This window comes from Protopterus annectens, chromosome 6.part0, assembly GCF_019279795.1.
Source record: "Protopterus annectens isolate FY-2018-M chromosome 6.part0, PAN1.0, whole genome shotgun sequence".
In the NCBI taxonomy this organism is placed as follows: Eukaryota; Metazoa; Chordata; order Ceratodontiformes; family Protopteridae; genus Protopterus; species Protopterus annectens.
The window spans coordinates 1,065,826,685-1,065,843,398 of record NC_056737.1 but is presented as its reverse complement, the minus strand read 5'-3'; the positions used below and the strand labels follow the sequence as shown (position 1 = coordinate 1,065,843,398).

Here is a 16,714-nt window from a genome sequence, read left to right as displayed (position 1 = left end):
GATAACTTTTTCAGAATTCCTGAGGATGGTAATGTGGAGAAGGAACGAGGTGATGTGGCAGCAGAGAATGCAGCAATGACAAAGTAAAAGAGGAAAGCAGCAACAAATTGAGAAGGTATCTGGTTTTATGACACGAGATAATGCAGTAACTAAAACATATGCAGCAGTGACAGGACAGTAGGCCTAAAAGGACAGCAGCATCTAACTGTAAGTAAAACTGTTTTTTAAAAAGAGGAGAAGACCGACTGTTAGTATAAGACCAAAAGTGACATTGTAATAGATAGATAGATACTACATATAGGAAAATCTTTTAACTGTTCGGGGTTTTAAAGTTCAAGAAATTTGGTCTTTTATAGATACTGGGACAGAGAAGTTTTGTGACTTGATATTTAAATCTGATGGACTGATGATGAAAACCTTGGAACTGTGTAACAAAAAGATGGATATTTATTTATGGAACAATTATTTGTTTTCTGGTAGCAACTTAAATGTTAAAAAAAAATCTTACTCTGCAGTTTAGAAATGGTTAACTGGAAGAAGACAATGTTAAAAAATAAATGCAGGGTTATGTGTGAAGATGTTGATAATATTGTGAAATACAAGATGAAAGAAACTTATGAAATGGAGGGTTGAGGTTGGAAACTGTTTTGAAATGTGAAAAAAAAAAAAAAAAACGGTGAAATACTTGCCAAGTGTTATTTTGTGGCTGGTCATGGAGGAACATTAATATATGCCCGCTAGCTTAAATCATGTTTTTGTGGGGACTTTTCTCATTTAATTAATGATTGTAACCATAGTGGGAAGAAAGGACATACAGCAAAAGGGTGTGTACCTGAATACAGGTTGTTTTGGAAGATAGAAGAAAGCAGGACTACCCGTAAAAAACTCAAGCAAGTAGAGTGAGAATATACAGATTCCATAAAAGACGATGATTGCTGATCCGAAATGAACAATCATTTGTTATATTTTCCCTTCTTGGCCCCCCCAGATACATCATCACTGTTGCAAATCAAATTCCAGTCCCCAGCTATAAGTAATATTCCTTGTTGAAACCTAATTATTTCTCTCAGAATTTTCTTAAGCTCCATTGTAGCAGTTTTAGATGGAATACAAATGCATGCCAGCATAATCCTCCTCCCTTGCCAGTAGCTTCTTACTACTACAAATCTACCATTATTATCTGTTCCCCCCTCTTCTATCGCTACTGGAGCTTCTCTAACAATTAATGTAAGTACTCCCCTTTTTTGTCCCAAACATTCTGCTGAATAACCATCCTGAAATCCTTTCTTTATCAAATTCACATGCTCAGTTCTTTCCAAATGCATCTTCTGTATCACAGCTATTTGCACTCGGCATTTTTAATATAGTTCACTACTGTTTCTTTTTTTATATATATCAGTGAGACCATTCACATTCGAAGATGACATGGAAAGTGTTGCCATTATGATAAGTTATTATTCCCACCTGTTATGTATAACGGCTTTTTTTAAATGTCTAGTTTCAGCTTTTGTGTTACATGCATATACTAATGTTTGGCAGGTTGATCTTTTCTACAGTTTTTTCTTGTCATAGTCATTTGAACCTATGTCACATCTTGCAAGACTTTGTTTTACTAAAAACCCTCAAACAAAAAATAAACATCCCAATAAACTATTAACTTAATACAAACACACAAAATTATGTACATCTTCAAATAATGAGGTTTACTAATGGTGACAAATGTCCCAGACTGACAGCTAAACTTACAGTGTTGAACTGACCTATAATGAAGGCTATCCATACTAAGATGCATGGTACAGCCTATGCTTCTACTTACACTAAGTGCTTTCTGTTTTTGACTTATCCTTATTTTTCACACAGATACAGAAAACAGCTTGAGTGCTTTCAGAAAACATTATCTTTTAGCCATTGAAAGAAAATGTATTCTGTTTTTACTCCCTTTATCAGCTTGTCTCCATAGAAACGTGAGAACCAGATACACAGTTGCCTTCAACTACAAGCTTTTTCAACTACAAGCTTCTCATGTTGCACTGTGAACATGTATTTGCTAAACGAAAACTTTTAGATTACATTCAATGTTCTTTTGTTAACTTGCTTCCACTTAAAACCTGGTGTTAGATGTAAGGGTCTTAATTTGGTCATTCCCCTATGCAAACGTAAGAAAAGGCACATTGATTTTACTGATATCATGCTCTTTTGTCCAGGCTTTCTTCTGTTTTAACATTGCAGTGCCTACATTTCTTAAAACTGAACAAGAAGAAAGAAGAAGAAAAAAGGGCACCTGTTTACACACAAAAACAACTGAAAAAGCTTAACTATACAACAAGCGGTATATGTCACATTTTATAAAAATACTGTTAAGAACAAAAATCATTTTACTTTCAGTTATCTCCTTCCTTCTTCTTCTTCCCATCTCCTTAATGTTCTTTTAAACATTAATGACATGAAGTATGGCATATGCTTTGGAGTCCCCTACAAGTTTAACAAATTCAAAAACGTCCAATATTTCCAGGATTTCTTGTTCCACCATATTTCACAAATGTGGTTGATGCTTTGTAATCCCACATTATTCATTAATTTTCAAGTTGCTGTTTTTTTTCCTGTTGATCTTCATCTCCCAATTCCAGTCTCTGGTTCATTTTCAACATACTCCGGGTTCCTCTACTAAATGCCTGTGCTTTTCTCTGTCTCTCAAGCACTTTCTTTGGAACATTGGAAAAAGTTTCACTGGCAAAGCCTCTTTGTGAGCTTTATTATCAGAAGAATAATAAACAGAATCCCTTTCTGTTTGATAGCTCATTTTTTGTTGGACAAACTTGTTTTTGCTCCTTAGCCTGTTCTGCATCAAAAACTGATTTTAACCATCCAGGAGAAAATATTCTGAAGATAGCTGGATACAGCAGCTTGAATCTCATACTTGCTTCTTGACATTCTGTGGTTGCTGGGAAACATTTACTAATTTTGACACTTCAGGTTGTCATTATGCATGCTTGCGTGTGTGTGCGTGTGTGTGTGGGGGGGGGTATGGATGTGAGTGTGATTCTACACAGCAACAAACTGTCATCCCATGCTGTACTGGCTCTCTGTCTTACTCCCATAGGTTGCTAAGATAGGCACTAGATCCACCATAACTCTATCATAAAGCAATACTCTAGAATCTGTGAGTAACTGAATGAATGAATGAATGAATGAATGAATGAATGAATGAATGAATGAATGAATGAATGAACATGGTACAGTAAATGAATTTTGACTGTCTAGAAATATTGTCCCTGCCTTAGCAAAATCTCTGTTTATTTGCCTGAAGTAAGCTAGCAAAACCTTCCAGTGACTGGATAATATGTGTCTGCTTCCGAATTATCCTAAAAAAAATAAATAAATAAATAAAAACAACAGCAGCCAAAATCATCTGCATGTATGAAATAATAAATGAATGCTATGCGATGTTTGGGATTTATAAAGATGCACTGCATCTCTGTGCAATGGTTGAGCAACCAGGCAACACTACATGGTGACAAATGGAGTCATTGCATATCCAACCCAACTCAACCCAGCCTAACCCAAACAGTGCTGCGAAGCAGTTCCCAGGGGTATAATCAAGCAGTACAGCAACTACACAAACAGACATGCCTGTATAGAAGCAGAAAGGATGTGGTGAGAAAAACAAGGTAGGATGGTGACGGCAGAAGACAGGAGGAAATGGGCAGAGATTCTTACAGGAGTACAGAAAAAGGAGGCAGAATATCGTAAGATGAATGAAGAGAGTAAGTAATACAACCACAAAAGGGAGAACAAACAGAAGAAAGCCAATGCTGAAGAATGGGTGTAAACATTCGTGACAAGTGATAAAAGGAACATTAAGTCAGAGTTGAATGTATAGATACTAATACCACAAAGAGAGCAGGAGGGAGGAGATTACATACATACATACAAATGTTTCAAGCACGGGCATTAAAGCCCTTCTAGCTTGCCAATATGCCAGAACACTTGTTCCCATAATAAATGTCCAGGCTGTTCTTAAAAATATCTACACTAGTACTTGCTTTAATGTAATTTGGTAGTCTGTTCCAAGCATCAGCTACTCTGTCAGAGAACCAATTAGTACACTTCTCATTCCTATAGAATCTTCTACATAGGTTATCTGATGATTTTCTACTACTTTTTGATAACCCCAAACATTCCCAGAGGTAGTTGTCCCTAAATGCCCTATATAGTTGAATAAGATCTCTTAAATATCTGTAAGAGACACTGTACAAGTTCAGCTACTTTAGTCTTTCATAATAACTTAGATTTTCACATCCATGGATGCCCTTAGTATATTTCCACTGTACTCTTTCCAGTTTATTCATGCTTGTTTTCCTGTAGGCTTAGTGTTCAAACCTGACAAAACAGTAGTTATCAGTAAACTGAGAAAGAGATTGCCCATAAACAGAAGAGACAAATGCTTGTGAGGGTACATAAATTATACCTGCAATGGGTGCCTGCATCTCTGTACCCCCTCCCTCCAGAAAAGAAAGTCAACATCTGTGTAGCTAATGCTAGAGTGGGATGAAAGTGAAAGCACAGACGGGTACAAAAATACTCATCTTCTGTATATCCTCCTGGTATTAGATTGGGACAAAAGTAAAAAGGACAAATGGCCACAGTCCTACATTTCAAGTTGATTCTGGAATACAGCTTCCAAGAATGCCTCTTCACCCCTAATTCCAAAAGACAGGCACCACCCATATGCCCCTATGATGCCAGATTGGGACAAGAGGGAAAGAACAAGTACAACACATTCACGTTATTTCAACCTGTTGCTGTCAGACATACATATGCAGCATGCATTTTCCTTATTCCTACCCACAAAAAGGATATCCATCTGCATATACATCTAATTTTGGTTGTGAGAAAAGTGAAAGAAATAACAATCACATTAATATATTTCAACTTATTGCTCCTAGACAGTATTCTATTAGTAGACATACTATAGAAGGCTTCTGTGCACTTTGCTGAGGACTGATTATGAGGAAAGTTAAAGAAATGATACCTACACTATTTCCAGCTCCCATCCACTCCTTCTGTGCACACTTTTGAATTTTGATTATGATTAAAAATAAATAAATAATGGCCACAGTGTCTCCAGGTTGCATACAACTCTTGACAGTCTATGCTTACCTCTCAGTAGGGTTGGTTTTAGACTAGACAGGGCTCAAGGCAAAGCCTCTACTAGGTTTGTCTCAAAATCTATTTAGTTATGCAGCCAGGAGTGATATCCCCATGTAGCTCAGTAAGTCTAGCTGCTCTGCAACACATTTTATTCCATATTTTTGAAAGATACTCTTTTCACTACTTAGATGATTTATGTATGTACCAGCCAACAGTATTTTAGAAGATTTATGTATGTGCTAGCCAACAGTATTTTCACAGGCACACACACACACACACACACACACACACACACACACACACACAAGTCATAACAATGATCATGTTTACACTGACTTCAAAAAATACAAAACATCGAGTGACACTGCTCCTGCCTGTGCACACTTTTGAATTTTGATTATGATTAAAATTAAAGAAATAATGGCCACAGTGCCTCCAGGTTGCATACAACTCTTGAAAGTCTATGCTTACCTCTCAGTAGGGTTGGTTTTAGACTAGACAGGGCTCAAGGCAAAGCCTCTACTAGGTTTGTGTCAAAATCTATTTAGTTATGCAGCCAGGAGTGATACACTCATGTAGCTCTGTAAGTCTAGCTGCTCTGCAACACATTTTAAGCCATATTTTTGAAAGATACTTTTTTCACTACTTAGATGATTTATGTATGTGCCAGCCAACAGCATTTTAGAAGATTTATGTATGTACTAGCCTATAGTATTTTCACACACACACACACACACACACACACACACACACACACACACACACACACACACACACACACACACACACACACACACACACACACACACACACACACTGCATGCTTACCTACAGGCAAATTTGAGGAACATCAATTGACCAAGAACATGTCTTGGGGTATTGGAAGAAACCAGAGTACCTGGATAAAACCCACACAGACACAGATGAATATGAAGACTCCACACAAAATAAGATGTAGCCAAGAACTCAATAAGAATGACAAGTGATGCTACTCTCTGTGTCATTCTACCAATAATCCATTGCTTTCCTGTACATCCTGCCCAGACTACCAAGGATATCCACTTATTGTGTGCATTAACTACTGATGTCTGACTGTGTTGAAAAGTGAAAGCAATTATGGTGAAGTTGCTGCTCTTTATAGACTTGACAACACACACACACACACACACACACACACACACACACACACACACACACACACACAAGAAGTCATAACAATGATCATGTTTACACTGACTTCAAAAAATACAATACATTGAGTGACACTGCTCCTGCTATGCCTGATCAGTGATTGTTTCATGGTAATTAAACAGCAAGGGGTAAGTCACAGCAGTTACCTTGCAAACAGTAGTGGACATCCTTCTCCAAAATTGCTTGTTTAGTGCTGCTTTTCTGAATTGCTGATCCTCTCCCTTCTCTTTACTCTTGCAAGGAATTAAAGCAAAGCTGCTACTGGCAGCCATCCTCTTTCTGCAAGCACGTAGGCAGGGATGCATTATGCACTCACCCAATGGAAGAAATCATAGCTGTACAAACAGTGGTTACAGTACAGTAGTCTCTCAAAGGGAACAAAAGGCATACCTCTCGACTCTCCTGATTTTACATAACTACCCTGATTTTGCCTCATATGTTGTCCCTGTCAAACTTTTTTATATTCTGATAAATCACTTTATGATTACATTCAGTCAACAATAGCAGACATTAGAGCTGCATGCTTCTTTTTCTTCTAAAAAGGCATGTTAATCCAAAACATGTTGTGGTTTAGGATTTCTACCAGAATCAATGGAACATTTAAAAATTATCCCAGATTTTGGAGTTTTGTTGGTGATTCTTGAGCAAAGAAGTTGAGAACTATGACCTAAATAAAGAAAACAAAATAAAAAATACAGAGTGAGAGCACAAATCTGTGTGATTATTCTTTAAATTTTGCAGGAAATGTTTGTAATTGGTGTGTAACTTCTACTGTACAAGCTTCTCTGCCAATCAGCAATAGGGAGAGGTGGGTGCAAACAGGGTAGCAGTGTTTCACCATTTTCGGCACTCCTCATTAGCATATGAGAAGTGCTAGCATTTACAATGAACACTGCTGATCCCAAAGAAAAACAGAAGCACAAACGGTGCTTCAAACACAGCAAAAAAAAAAATGAATATTTCCCTCCAATACTGGAGAAATTGATGAAGGGATCCATTTCAGATAATCCATAAATAAAAAATGGAGAAGTTGTAACCTCATCAGGAACACATTTTCAATATTGCACTTATCAATTTAGAAAGTTATTAGAGTAACAGGTTTTGCATTAGCATGCATTTTTCAGAAGGATATGAATTCTGAAACTCAAATGTCTGTCATTATTTAGTGAATGCAGTATGCAATGGTTTGCCACAGAACAACAAATTTTATGAGGAAGAGAACAAAAATATAAGATAAAAATATGGACATTCTGCAAAATTCTGGGTAGTTTAGAGGTATGAGTGGTATTTACCTCAGACTGGACTACTATGAGCAGAGCAAGGTGGCAGAGGTTACAGTGTACAGAATGCTGTGGTGTAGTCTTTGCAAAAAAAAAAAAAACTTCCTTTGCAAAAATAAAATCTCAGATGCTGCTGTCTAGTCTGATGGAAAAACTTGGAAGAAAGTACAAGGCAGATGAAAAAATGGAAGGTGGTTGAATGAAATTGTACATGACAGTATAAGGGAATGAAATCAGAGGTAGCCATTATGGCTATCCCACAGCTTTCCAAATTCTTGCTATGTGAATAATTAAGTAATAACACAGTACAGGATCTGCTTCCTTACAAATCAACATGCCCCCTATGTATACTGTTAAGCATAAGGGAAGGTTGAATGCCTCATGCACCTGACACAATGATAGTTTTCTTTGTAAGATTCCTGAAGCAAAGGAGCAATGATCCCACTGTACGAGGTCCTGGACATGGGCATTTCTGGATACCATACAAAGAATGGGACATCAACATGCTGGAAGCAATCCAGAAGAAAGTCAACAGAATGGTACACAGAATGAAAGAGAAAGCATGTGACCGTAGAACAGAGGAATAAGAACTCTTTTCACTACAGATCAAAAATGTAATGCATTTCTGTTGTTATCCCTTTCAGCACATTTAATTTGTTCACCTGTGAGACATTACTACAGTTTCATTACTTTTATGGCTTTCTGCTATTCTTGGTAAAAGTTACCCAGTGAGCAGATGTTTCAGCTTCATTAACTACATACCTTAAGTGAAAACAACCTTTTTTTCATTTTAATTAGTTGTTTTCCAAGCAGAATCAGTAAACATGAGTGCCTCTTTTTCACTGTCAAAACGTTGTCAGACCATATCATGAAATACTTACTTGGGAGCATCTGGGCTGAACCGTTCTGGATCAAATGTCAGTGGAGCCTTGAAGAATTTGTCCATTCTGCCCATTATGTAGGTATTGAACTGGAAATGGAACAGAATTCTGATTAATCTTTAATAGTTATTTTAAAGTCTAAGCAGAGAAATTAGATTTCATGCAAAGGATAACACCAGAGGAAAAGATTTTGATAATTATTGGAATTTTTTTCGGAAAGCCATTCATATCTTTATTTCATCTGTAGGCCATATTCGATGTACACATTAGAACACTTACTCACTTTATACATAGGTCAAAGTGCCCTTCTCATCAGCTGAAAAATTATGTCTTTCATTCACATGAAAAATCTTCCTGCAAGTGGAATCCTAATAATTCTTTCAGAACAATCTGAAATTACTAAAATTAATTGGAAATATTTTAACTGGTTAATTATTTAACCAGTGGAGCCTGATGATTGGTTATACTTATGTTTTTTTAGTGTGTGTTGCATGTAGTTTTTATGCTGTAAGAACGCCATGTGTCAAGGCACTTGACCTGTGTTTTGTTATGATACATTCTGTCTAAAATAAAGTCATAAATATATTTTTTTTATTTGTAGTTTATTTTATCGAATATAATATTATAGGCATGTACTGTACACATTTCAGGTCCCCTGAAGAGCATATGGGTTTCCTGACTAAACTCCAAGATGTAAAATAAAATAAAACTACAGTCATTGCACCCAGATATTTGCCATTAAAATGAATACAATCTGGAACAAATAGTATGAAATCCACCTAGTGAAGGCAATACCTTCAGCACTGTATTGACAAGCTCAGGGACTTTCTGCTCCCAACCCTTGGCCATACCCTCTGTAGTAAAAGGAGACAATAGCTGGCATTCAGCAACTGAACACTGTGCTGTGCACGTAGGATCTGCACGGCCCGAAAATACCAATGAAACAACTGTTGGCCAGCATGTAGTGAACCGGAGCTCAAAAAATCGAAACACCCCAACAAGCTAATCAAAATACATAGCTTTATTGTTCAAACCGGTTTCGGCAGAAAATGCCTTCATCAGTGAAATATAATCAACATTGCAAAGACAAAAAATACATAAATATTTATATGCATCCCCAACCAATAGGAAACATGGTATGTTCCCGCTCCTAAATGCTAATTACATATACATAAAGTGACAAGATAATATAGAGTTACACAAAACAATAGTAAGGGTTTAGTGAAAAACATTTCAAAAAATAATGTATAATCATGTATATTAGAAAATGTACATGAAATACAAAAATAGAATCAGAGAATAAGCAAGGATAATAATAATAATATACACATTATAAATAGAATTGTGCATGAACATGAAATAATGTGCCATAATGAATAATGGAAAAGTCAGGATCCAAATGAGGATCATGAAAATAGAATCTGTTACAGACAAATGTCAACTCAAATGATAAAGAAAAAATGTACATCATAGGATGAAAATATATTGGTACAGAAATACATGAAAAAGTGATGAACATGTATAGGTATCAATAGTCAAAAAATATAAAGAAACCAAATTCCTACTATATTGAATGATAAAAAAGAAAAATATCGACATGTCAAAGGACAAACCAAGGAATTGTATAACAAAATACAAAATAACTAACCACACGATAATATGAACATACATATTATACCATGACCCCCCCAAAACGTGCACGCTGATTGGCCAGCGTGCCCGTTGTAAATCGAGTTATACTAATGGAAAAAGGTCCAGTTGCCCGGACTTTTTTCCATTAGTATAACTCGCTTTAAAAACATGTCGCTATGTTAAATGGGTTTAACATGCGAGACAGCTTAAAATAAGCAACGGAGATCTCCGTTGCTTATTTTAAAGCTGTCTCATATGTTAAACCCATTTAACATAGCGAGACAGTGTTTTAACGGAGAAAGCAAGATCTCCGTTGCTTTTTCGCTATGTTAAATGAGTTTAACATAGCGAGACAGTTTTAAAATAAGCAACGGAGATGTCCGTTGCTTATTTTAAACTGTCTCGCCATGTTAAACTCATTTAACATAGCGAGACATAAAAGCAACGGAGATCTTGCTTTCTCCGTTGCTTCAACTCTGATGTACTGCGCAGGCGCCGCAGTACATCAGAACTGCCGGATGCCAGACATCTGCGGAAGGGCAGTAAACAGGCATTATACTATGCCATTATTTAAGAAAAGTAACAGTTTCTTTCTTAAATAATGTCATATAATAGCAATAACCACTTCTGGGTGTGGGTAATGCTAAATTTACCCACGGTTGGCTTTTGGTCCCTCGGGCTTCACCCTTGGGACCAAACCACGCCAACCGTGGGTAAATTTAGCATTACCCACACCCAGGCGTGGGTTATTGCTATAATATTCCGTAATAATGACTGTATAAACCATAAGTATAAAGAAACATACTAAAGTAGTGATTACAGATAAAACCATTGACAAATACAATGGTATAAAAATTATATATGACTATTATGCCATAGTTCAGACAAAGCTAAACGTAGTAATACATCATAGGTAGGGTATGACATAGATTCCTCATAAGAGATTGTGGTTACAAATGGTCATTTAAACCTGGCGGAAATAATTCCCCCAGTGTAATGATCCAATATTTTTCTTTATGGTTGAGAATACTATGCCATCCTTGTGAGTTGCTTCTGTCACCAATAATTTTGTCAATGATCATAAAGGTAAATTGAGCATTTTGATGTTTTAATGTATGTCTGTATAGGGCATTAGTTTCTTTTTTATTTTTGATGTCACTTCTATGTTCATTCATGCGGGTTCTGAGTGACCTGGAGGTTTGGCCTACATAAAAGGCCGAACATTGGCAAGTAGCCAAATAAACCACCCAGCTGCTGCTGCAATTTTCAAAGATTTTACATTCATATACTCTACTAGTGTTCTGGCTGGTAAATTGTTTAAATTTACTAACTTGTTTGCAAGAACCATAATGACCACAGGGGAATGTGCCCAACAGTTCATCCCCAGACATGGTCATTTGTTTATGTATGGCTCCCCCACTTTCCTTGTGTTTGAAGTGAGAAAACAAAGAACCTAATGTTTTGCCTCTCCTGTATGTAAAATGACACTGTGATCCCAAAAGTGATCTGAGCTGGTCATTAGCCAGAAGAATGTTCCAATGTGTATTGATAATGCCCCTGATGGCATTTTGATTTCTACTATAGGTGGTGACAAACCTCATAGTAGACTGAGATGAATCGATGTCATGTCTTTTGTATTGTAATAATATATCCCTATCAATATTGGTGGACCATTCCCATGCCCTGGCAATATCATGTTGTTTGTAACCTCTGTTAACAAATGTATGATACAGATCTAAACTGGCTCATTCATAGTCTGGTTGTGTTGAGCTTATGCGTTTGACACTCATGAATTGTGACTTGGGTATGTTGCGGATGGTGTGGCGTGGATGCATGCTGGAAGCATGCAATAAAGTGTTGTATTGGGGGTATTTACGGTATGTCTTGGTATTTAGGGTATGATCCCAATTTCTGGAAACTGTAACATCCAAAAATTGATGGTTTGTAAATTGTATGTAACCGTAAACTCAATTCCCCAAATATTGCCACTGAGGTATTAAACTAATTCCTCCAAGTATGTAGCATCTGCCCGCCACACCATCCAACAATCATCTAAATATCTGCGCCATATGTCAATTTCCACAAGATAGATGTTATGTAGTGGATCATATATCATGCATTCTTCGAAATAAGCCATTTATTAGCAGCAGAAGGACAGGGTGCAGAATGTGGGAAAGAACATGCAGCATCAGTACCACATGTAAGGCAGAGGCAGGTGCAGTGCACTGCAGCACAGCTGTATCAGCAGCTGAAGGACAGGGTCAGAATCTGGGAAAGAACATGCAGCATCAGTACCACACACAAGGCAAAGACAGGCACAGTGCATTGCAGCACAGCTGTATGAGCAACAGAAGGATAGGGTGCAGAATCTGGGAAAGCACATGGAGCATTAGCACGACACACAAGGCAGAGGCAGGCACAGTCCACTGCATCACAGCTGTATCAACAGCAGAAGGACAGGGTGCAGAATCTGAGAAAGAACATGTGGCATCAGTACCACACACAAGGCAGATGTAGGTACAGTGCATTGCAGCACAGCTGTATCAGCAGCTGAAGGACAGGGTGCAGAATGTGGGAAAGAACATGCATCATCAGTACCACACACAAGGCAGAGGCAGGTACATTGCACTGCAGCACTGGCAAAGAGGCTGCAAATGTTCCAAATTTAAGGGCCATGACACAAACAATACAGAATAAAATGAGGCAAACATTGGCACACCCAGGCTATACAGGGCAGTGCATGGACTGGCCATGCTAGATATCAGATATCATGATACTCCACAAACCAGGTTAACATGGCTTCACTTGCACAGGTTGGAGGGCCATAGTGATAGGTGACTTCAATACTATAATATAGGGTAGAGACACATAAAGGATACACTGTAACTGTGAGTTGTAGGAGGCTGTTGCTGGGTGTGTATGCCCAGAGGTGACAGAAAATGGGTAGAAATACAGCACCATGTGCATGTGTGACCTGATGAGATGTCACAGATTTTGAGCCGGAGGAGCACTGTTGCCCATGACCTGGATGATGTCCATGACTGGGAATGTTAGGCTGTACTCCCACAGGTAACAATGATGCTATCTTAACAACCACCTGTGTAGTCTAACCTGAGATTGTCAACCAAACCCTTCAAAAGCCATGATCTGCATGGCCTGATTAGGTAAACTGGATGGTAGTTGCAATAAATATATATATATATATATATATATATATATATATATATATATATATGTGTGTGTGTGTGTGTGTGTATGAACCTTTTTTTTTTGGCTTTTAATTTTTTTAAGTCATATATAATTTTTTTTTTAAAACCAAAAATTTTGTATTTTGGTTTCCAATGGGGTTTTTAATCCTTGGAAAAATTTTTTTTAAAAACTACTTTAAAAAAAGGTTTAATTTGTTTTCTTTAAAAAAAATCCCTTTTTTTTGGGGGGGGGGGGGGGGGGGGGGGGGGGGGGCGGGGGGGGGGGGGGGGGGGGGGGGGGGGGGGGGGGGGGGGGGGGGGGGGGGGGGGGGGGGGGGGGGGGGGGGGGGGGGGGGGGGGTTTAAAAAAAATTTTTTGAAAATTTTTATTTAACCCGAATATTATTTTTATTTTTTTCAATATTTTTTTCCGGTGGTTAGTTATTTTGTATTTCGTTATACAATTCCTTTATTTGTCCTTTGACATGTCGATATTTTTCTTTTTTATCATTCAATATAGTAGGAATTTGGTTTCTTCATATTTTTTGACTATTGATACCTATACGTGTTCATCACTTTTTCATGTTATTTCTGTACCAATATATTTTCATCTTATGAAGTACATTTTTTCTATATCATTTGAGTTGACATTTGTCTGTAACAGATTCTATTTTCATGATCCTCATTTGGATCCTGACTTTTCCATTATTCATTATGACACATTATTTCATGTTCATGCACAATTCTATTTATAATGTGTATATTATTATTATCCTTGCTTATTCTCTGATTCTATTTTTGTATTTCATGTACATTTTCTAATATACATGATTATACATTATTTTTTGAAATGTTTTTCACTAAACCCTTACTATTGTTTTGTGTAACTCTATATTATCTTGAGACTTTATGTATATGTAATTAGCATTTAGGAGCGGGAACATACCATGTTTCCTATTGGTTGGGGATGCATATAAATATTTATGTATTTTTTGTCTTTGCAATGTTGATTATATTTCACTGATGAAGGCATTTTCTGCCAAAACCGGTTTGAACAATAAAGCTATGTATTTTGATTAGCTTGTTGGGGTGTTTCGATTTTTTGAGCTCCGGTTCACTACATGCTGGCCAACAGTTGTTTCACAGCCACAAACAGAGCATGGGTGATACATAGACATAGCATGGCCATGAAATGGTAACAACAGTTTGCTATGCAGTGCATGCTAATGAGTGTATAATGACATGAAAATGAGTACCCCCATGCAAATGAGCCACATTTGTTATACAAACAGAACAACCCAAAACTGCTGAGTGATTCAGAAAAGCATAAAATGGGTACATTGCACTGTGGTGCATACCCATGTGATTCAGAAAAGCATACAACGGGTACATTTCACTGTGGTGCATACCCATGTGATTCAGAAAAGCATTAAATGGGTACGGTGCACTGTGGTGCATACCCATCTGATTCAGAAAATCATAAAATGGGTACATTGCACTGTGGTGCATACCGACGTTAAACACCATGATTTGTGCCGGACAAGAGTGATGCTAGGAAAACCAGCAGAACAGTAGCAATGCAACGTGTTGGGAGCTGCAGTCAGAGGCAGTGCCACTAAGGTTGAGTGCCGAGACTCTGTGTGCCACCAGAGAAGATAGCCTCAGCACCTGGCATACCACCACTTGACAGGCCAACAAATTGTTGACCATTTCATAGTGGGCATTGATACTATAAAGGATCTAGTCAATCTATTTCCATAAGTGGAATCAAAAGAACAGTGAAAAAGACTTCACTGACCACCAGGCTGTAGTAAAAACATAGAACTTTTAATACAAAATGTAAGCGCTTTCAGGATACACCCTTCATCAGACATATACAAAAAAAAACAAACAAAAACCTTTTTAAAATTATTTAAAAATCAATAAGCCAATGGACATCAAGATCTAATCATCTAAGTCACAGGTCTATGCCTCCGCAGAACAGGTTTTAAAGGTACCACTCCACTGGGTCCCGGATATTGTCAATCAGACTTTATAGTGTGAGGTACAATGGATCATAAGGCTAGGTGCTGACAGAAGTCTGTCTGTCTTCCACCCCATAAAAATCCAGAATATAACATTATTTACAGAGATTTCAGTTTGAAAACAAGCAGGTAGTTTCAATAACTTCAACAAGTCTCTCCTCCAGCAAGCAAGATAACACTCCTTTAGTCCATGTTGGCTTCAGGATATATTCCCAAATGCTTCTTTCGAGGACAGTTTGTGGCTACTCCTCTCACTCTCTGGAGATTTCTTTCTCAACCCAGGAATCATGAATTTACTTTCTTATGGAGTACTGGTCCTAATACACCCCTATAACAAGTATTGACCCTTAATTACTACAGTAATCATTTGTCTGCCACAGCCTCTCCAACACACCCTTTAATGTGCTTATCACTATGTTTCTCTGTCTCATCAGTCATTGTACTACACTGTGGATACAAACATATGCTTAGTCTTAGCCATCTTATTAACATGGACCTGCCAGCAACATTCAGAGGTCACATTAGCTTTGTGAATCCTAAACCAATTGCTTGATGTAATGCTACAACATGTGGAGGAGAATATCTGATTCTCTAGGAGAGGCGATGAGAAAACCAACATCATGTGAACCTTCCCTAACACAGCCTACTTCCCTGATGTCCTGGAGGAAAAGATTGTGCACATTTTGCTATTAAGACTTCACCTGATCCTGAGGGCGTATAGTACCTTAACAGGAGGGGATTCCACTGCTAGGTTGTTTGCAATGCCCAGGGCATTAACTCTGGTTGATGACCCTGATACACAATCTTCAGACAATGCAGAAAATGGCCTATAACACTCTATATGTGGAAACCCAGAATATAGTAGAGCATGTATACTGAAAGAATGCATCTGATGTTAAGACAGCTCATGAGGGAACTGCAATACATTTCAGATATAAGCGGCAAGATGTTTGTTGCATTTGCCATGTTACACAACATGACATTGGTCAAACAAATGCAGCAGCAAATGAATATATTGGCAGGGCATTCTTTACCAGCTGTATCAGCAGCAAAAGGACAGGGTGTGGAATCTGGGAAAGAACATGCAGCATCAGTACCACACACAAGGCAGAGGCAGGCACAGTACAATGTAGCACAGCTGTATCAGCAGCAAAAGGACTGGGTGCAAAATCTAGGAAAGAATATGCGGCATCAGTACCACACACAAGGCAGAGGCAGGCACAGTACATTGCAGCACAGCTGTATCAGCAGCAGAAGGACAGGGGGCAAAATCTGGGAAAGAACATGCGGCTTCAGTACCACACACAAGGCAGAGGCAGATACAGTGCATTGCAGCACAGCTGTATCTGCAGCAGGACAGGGTGCAGA

General features: G+C 37.9%; 1 protein-coding gene across 1 annotated transcript in view; it reads right to left on the bottom strand.

Annotated features, from left to right (window-relative positions):
• LOC122804682 (cholesterol 24-hydroxylase-like) overlaps nt 1-16,714 on the bottom strand; it is a 491,057-nt gene that overhangs the window by 77,479 nt on the left and 396,864 nt on the right. The window contains exon 13 of the mRNA XM_044074688.1: nt 8,504-8,592. Within this exon, the coding sequence (XP_043930623.1) occupies nt 8,504-8,592 (89 nt within the window). The remainder of the gene's footprint in view (nt 1-8,503; nt 8,593-16,714) is intronic.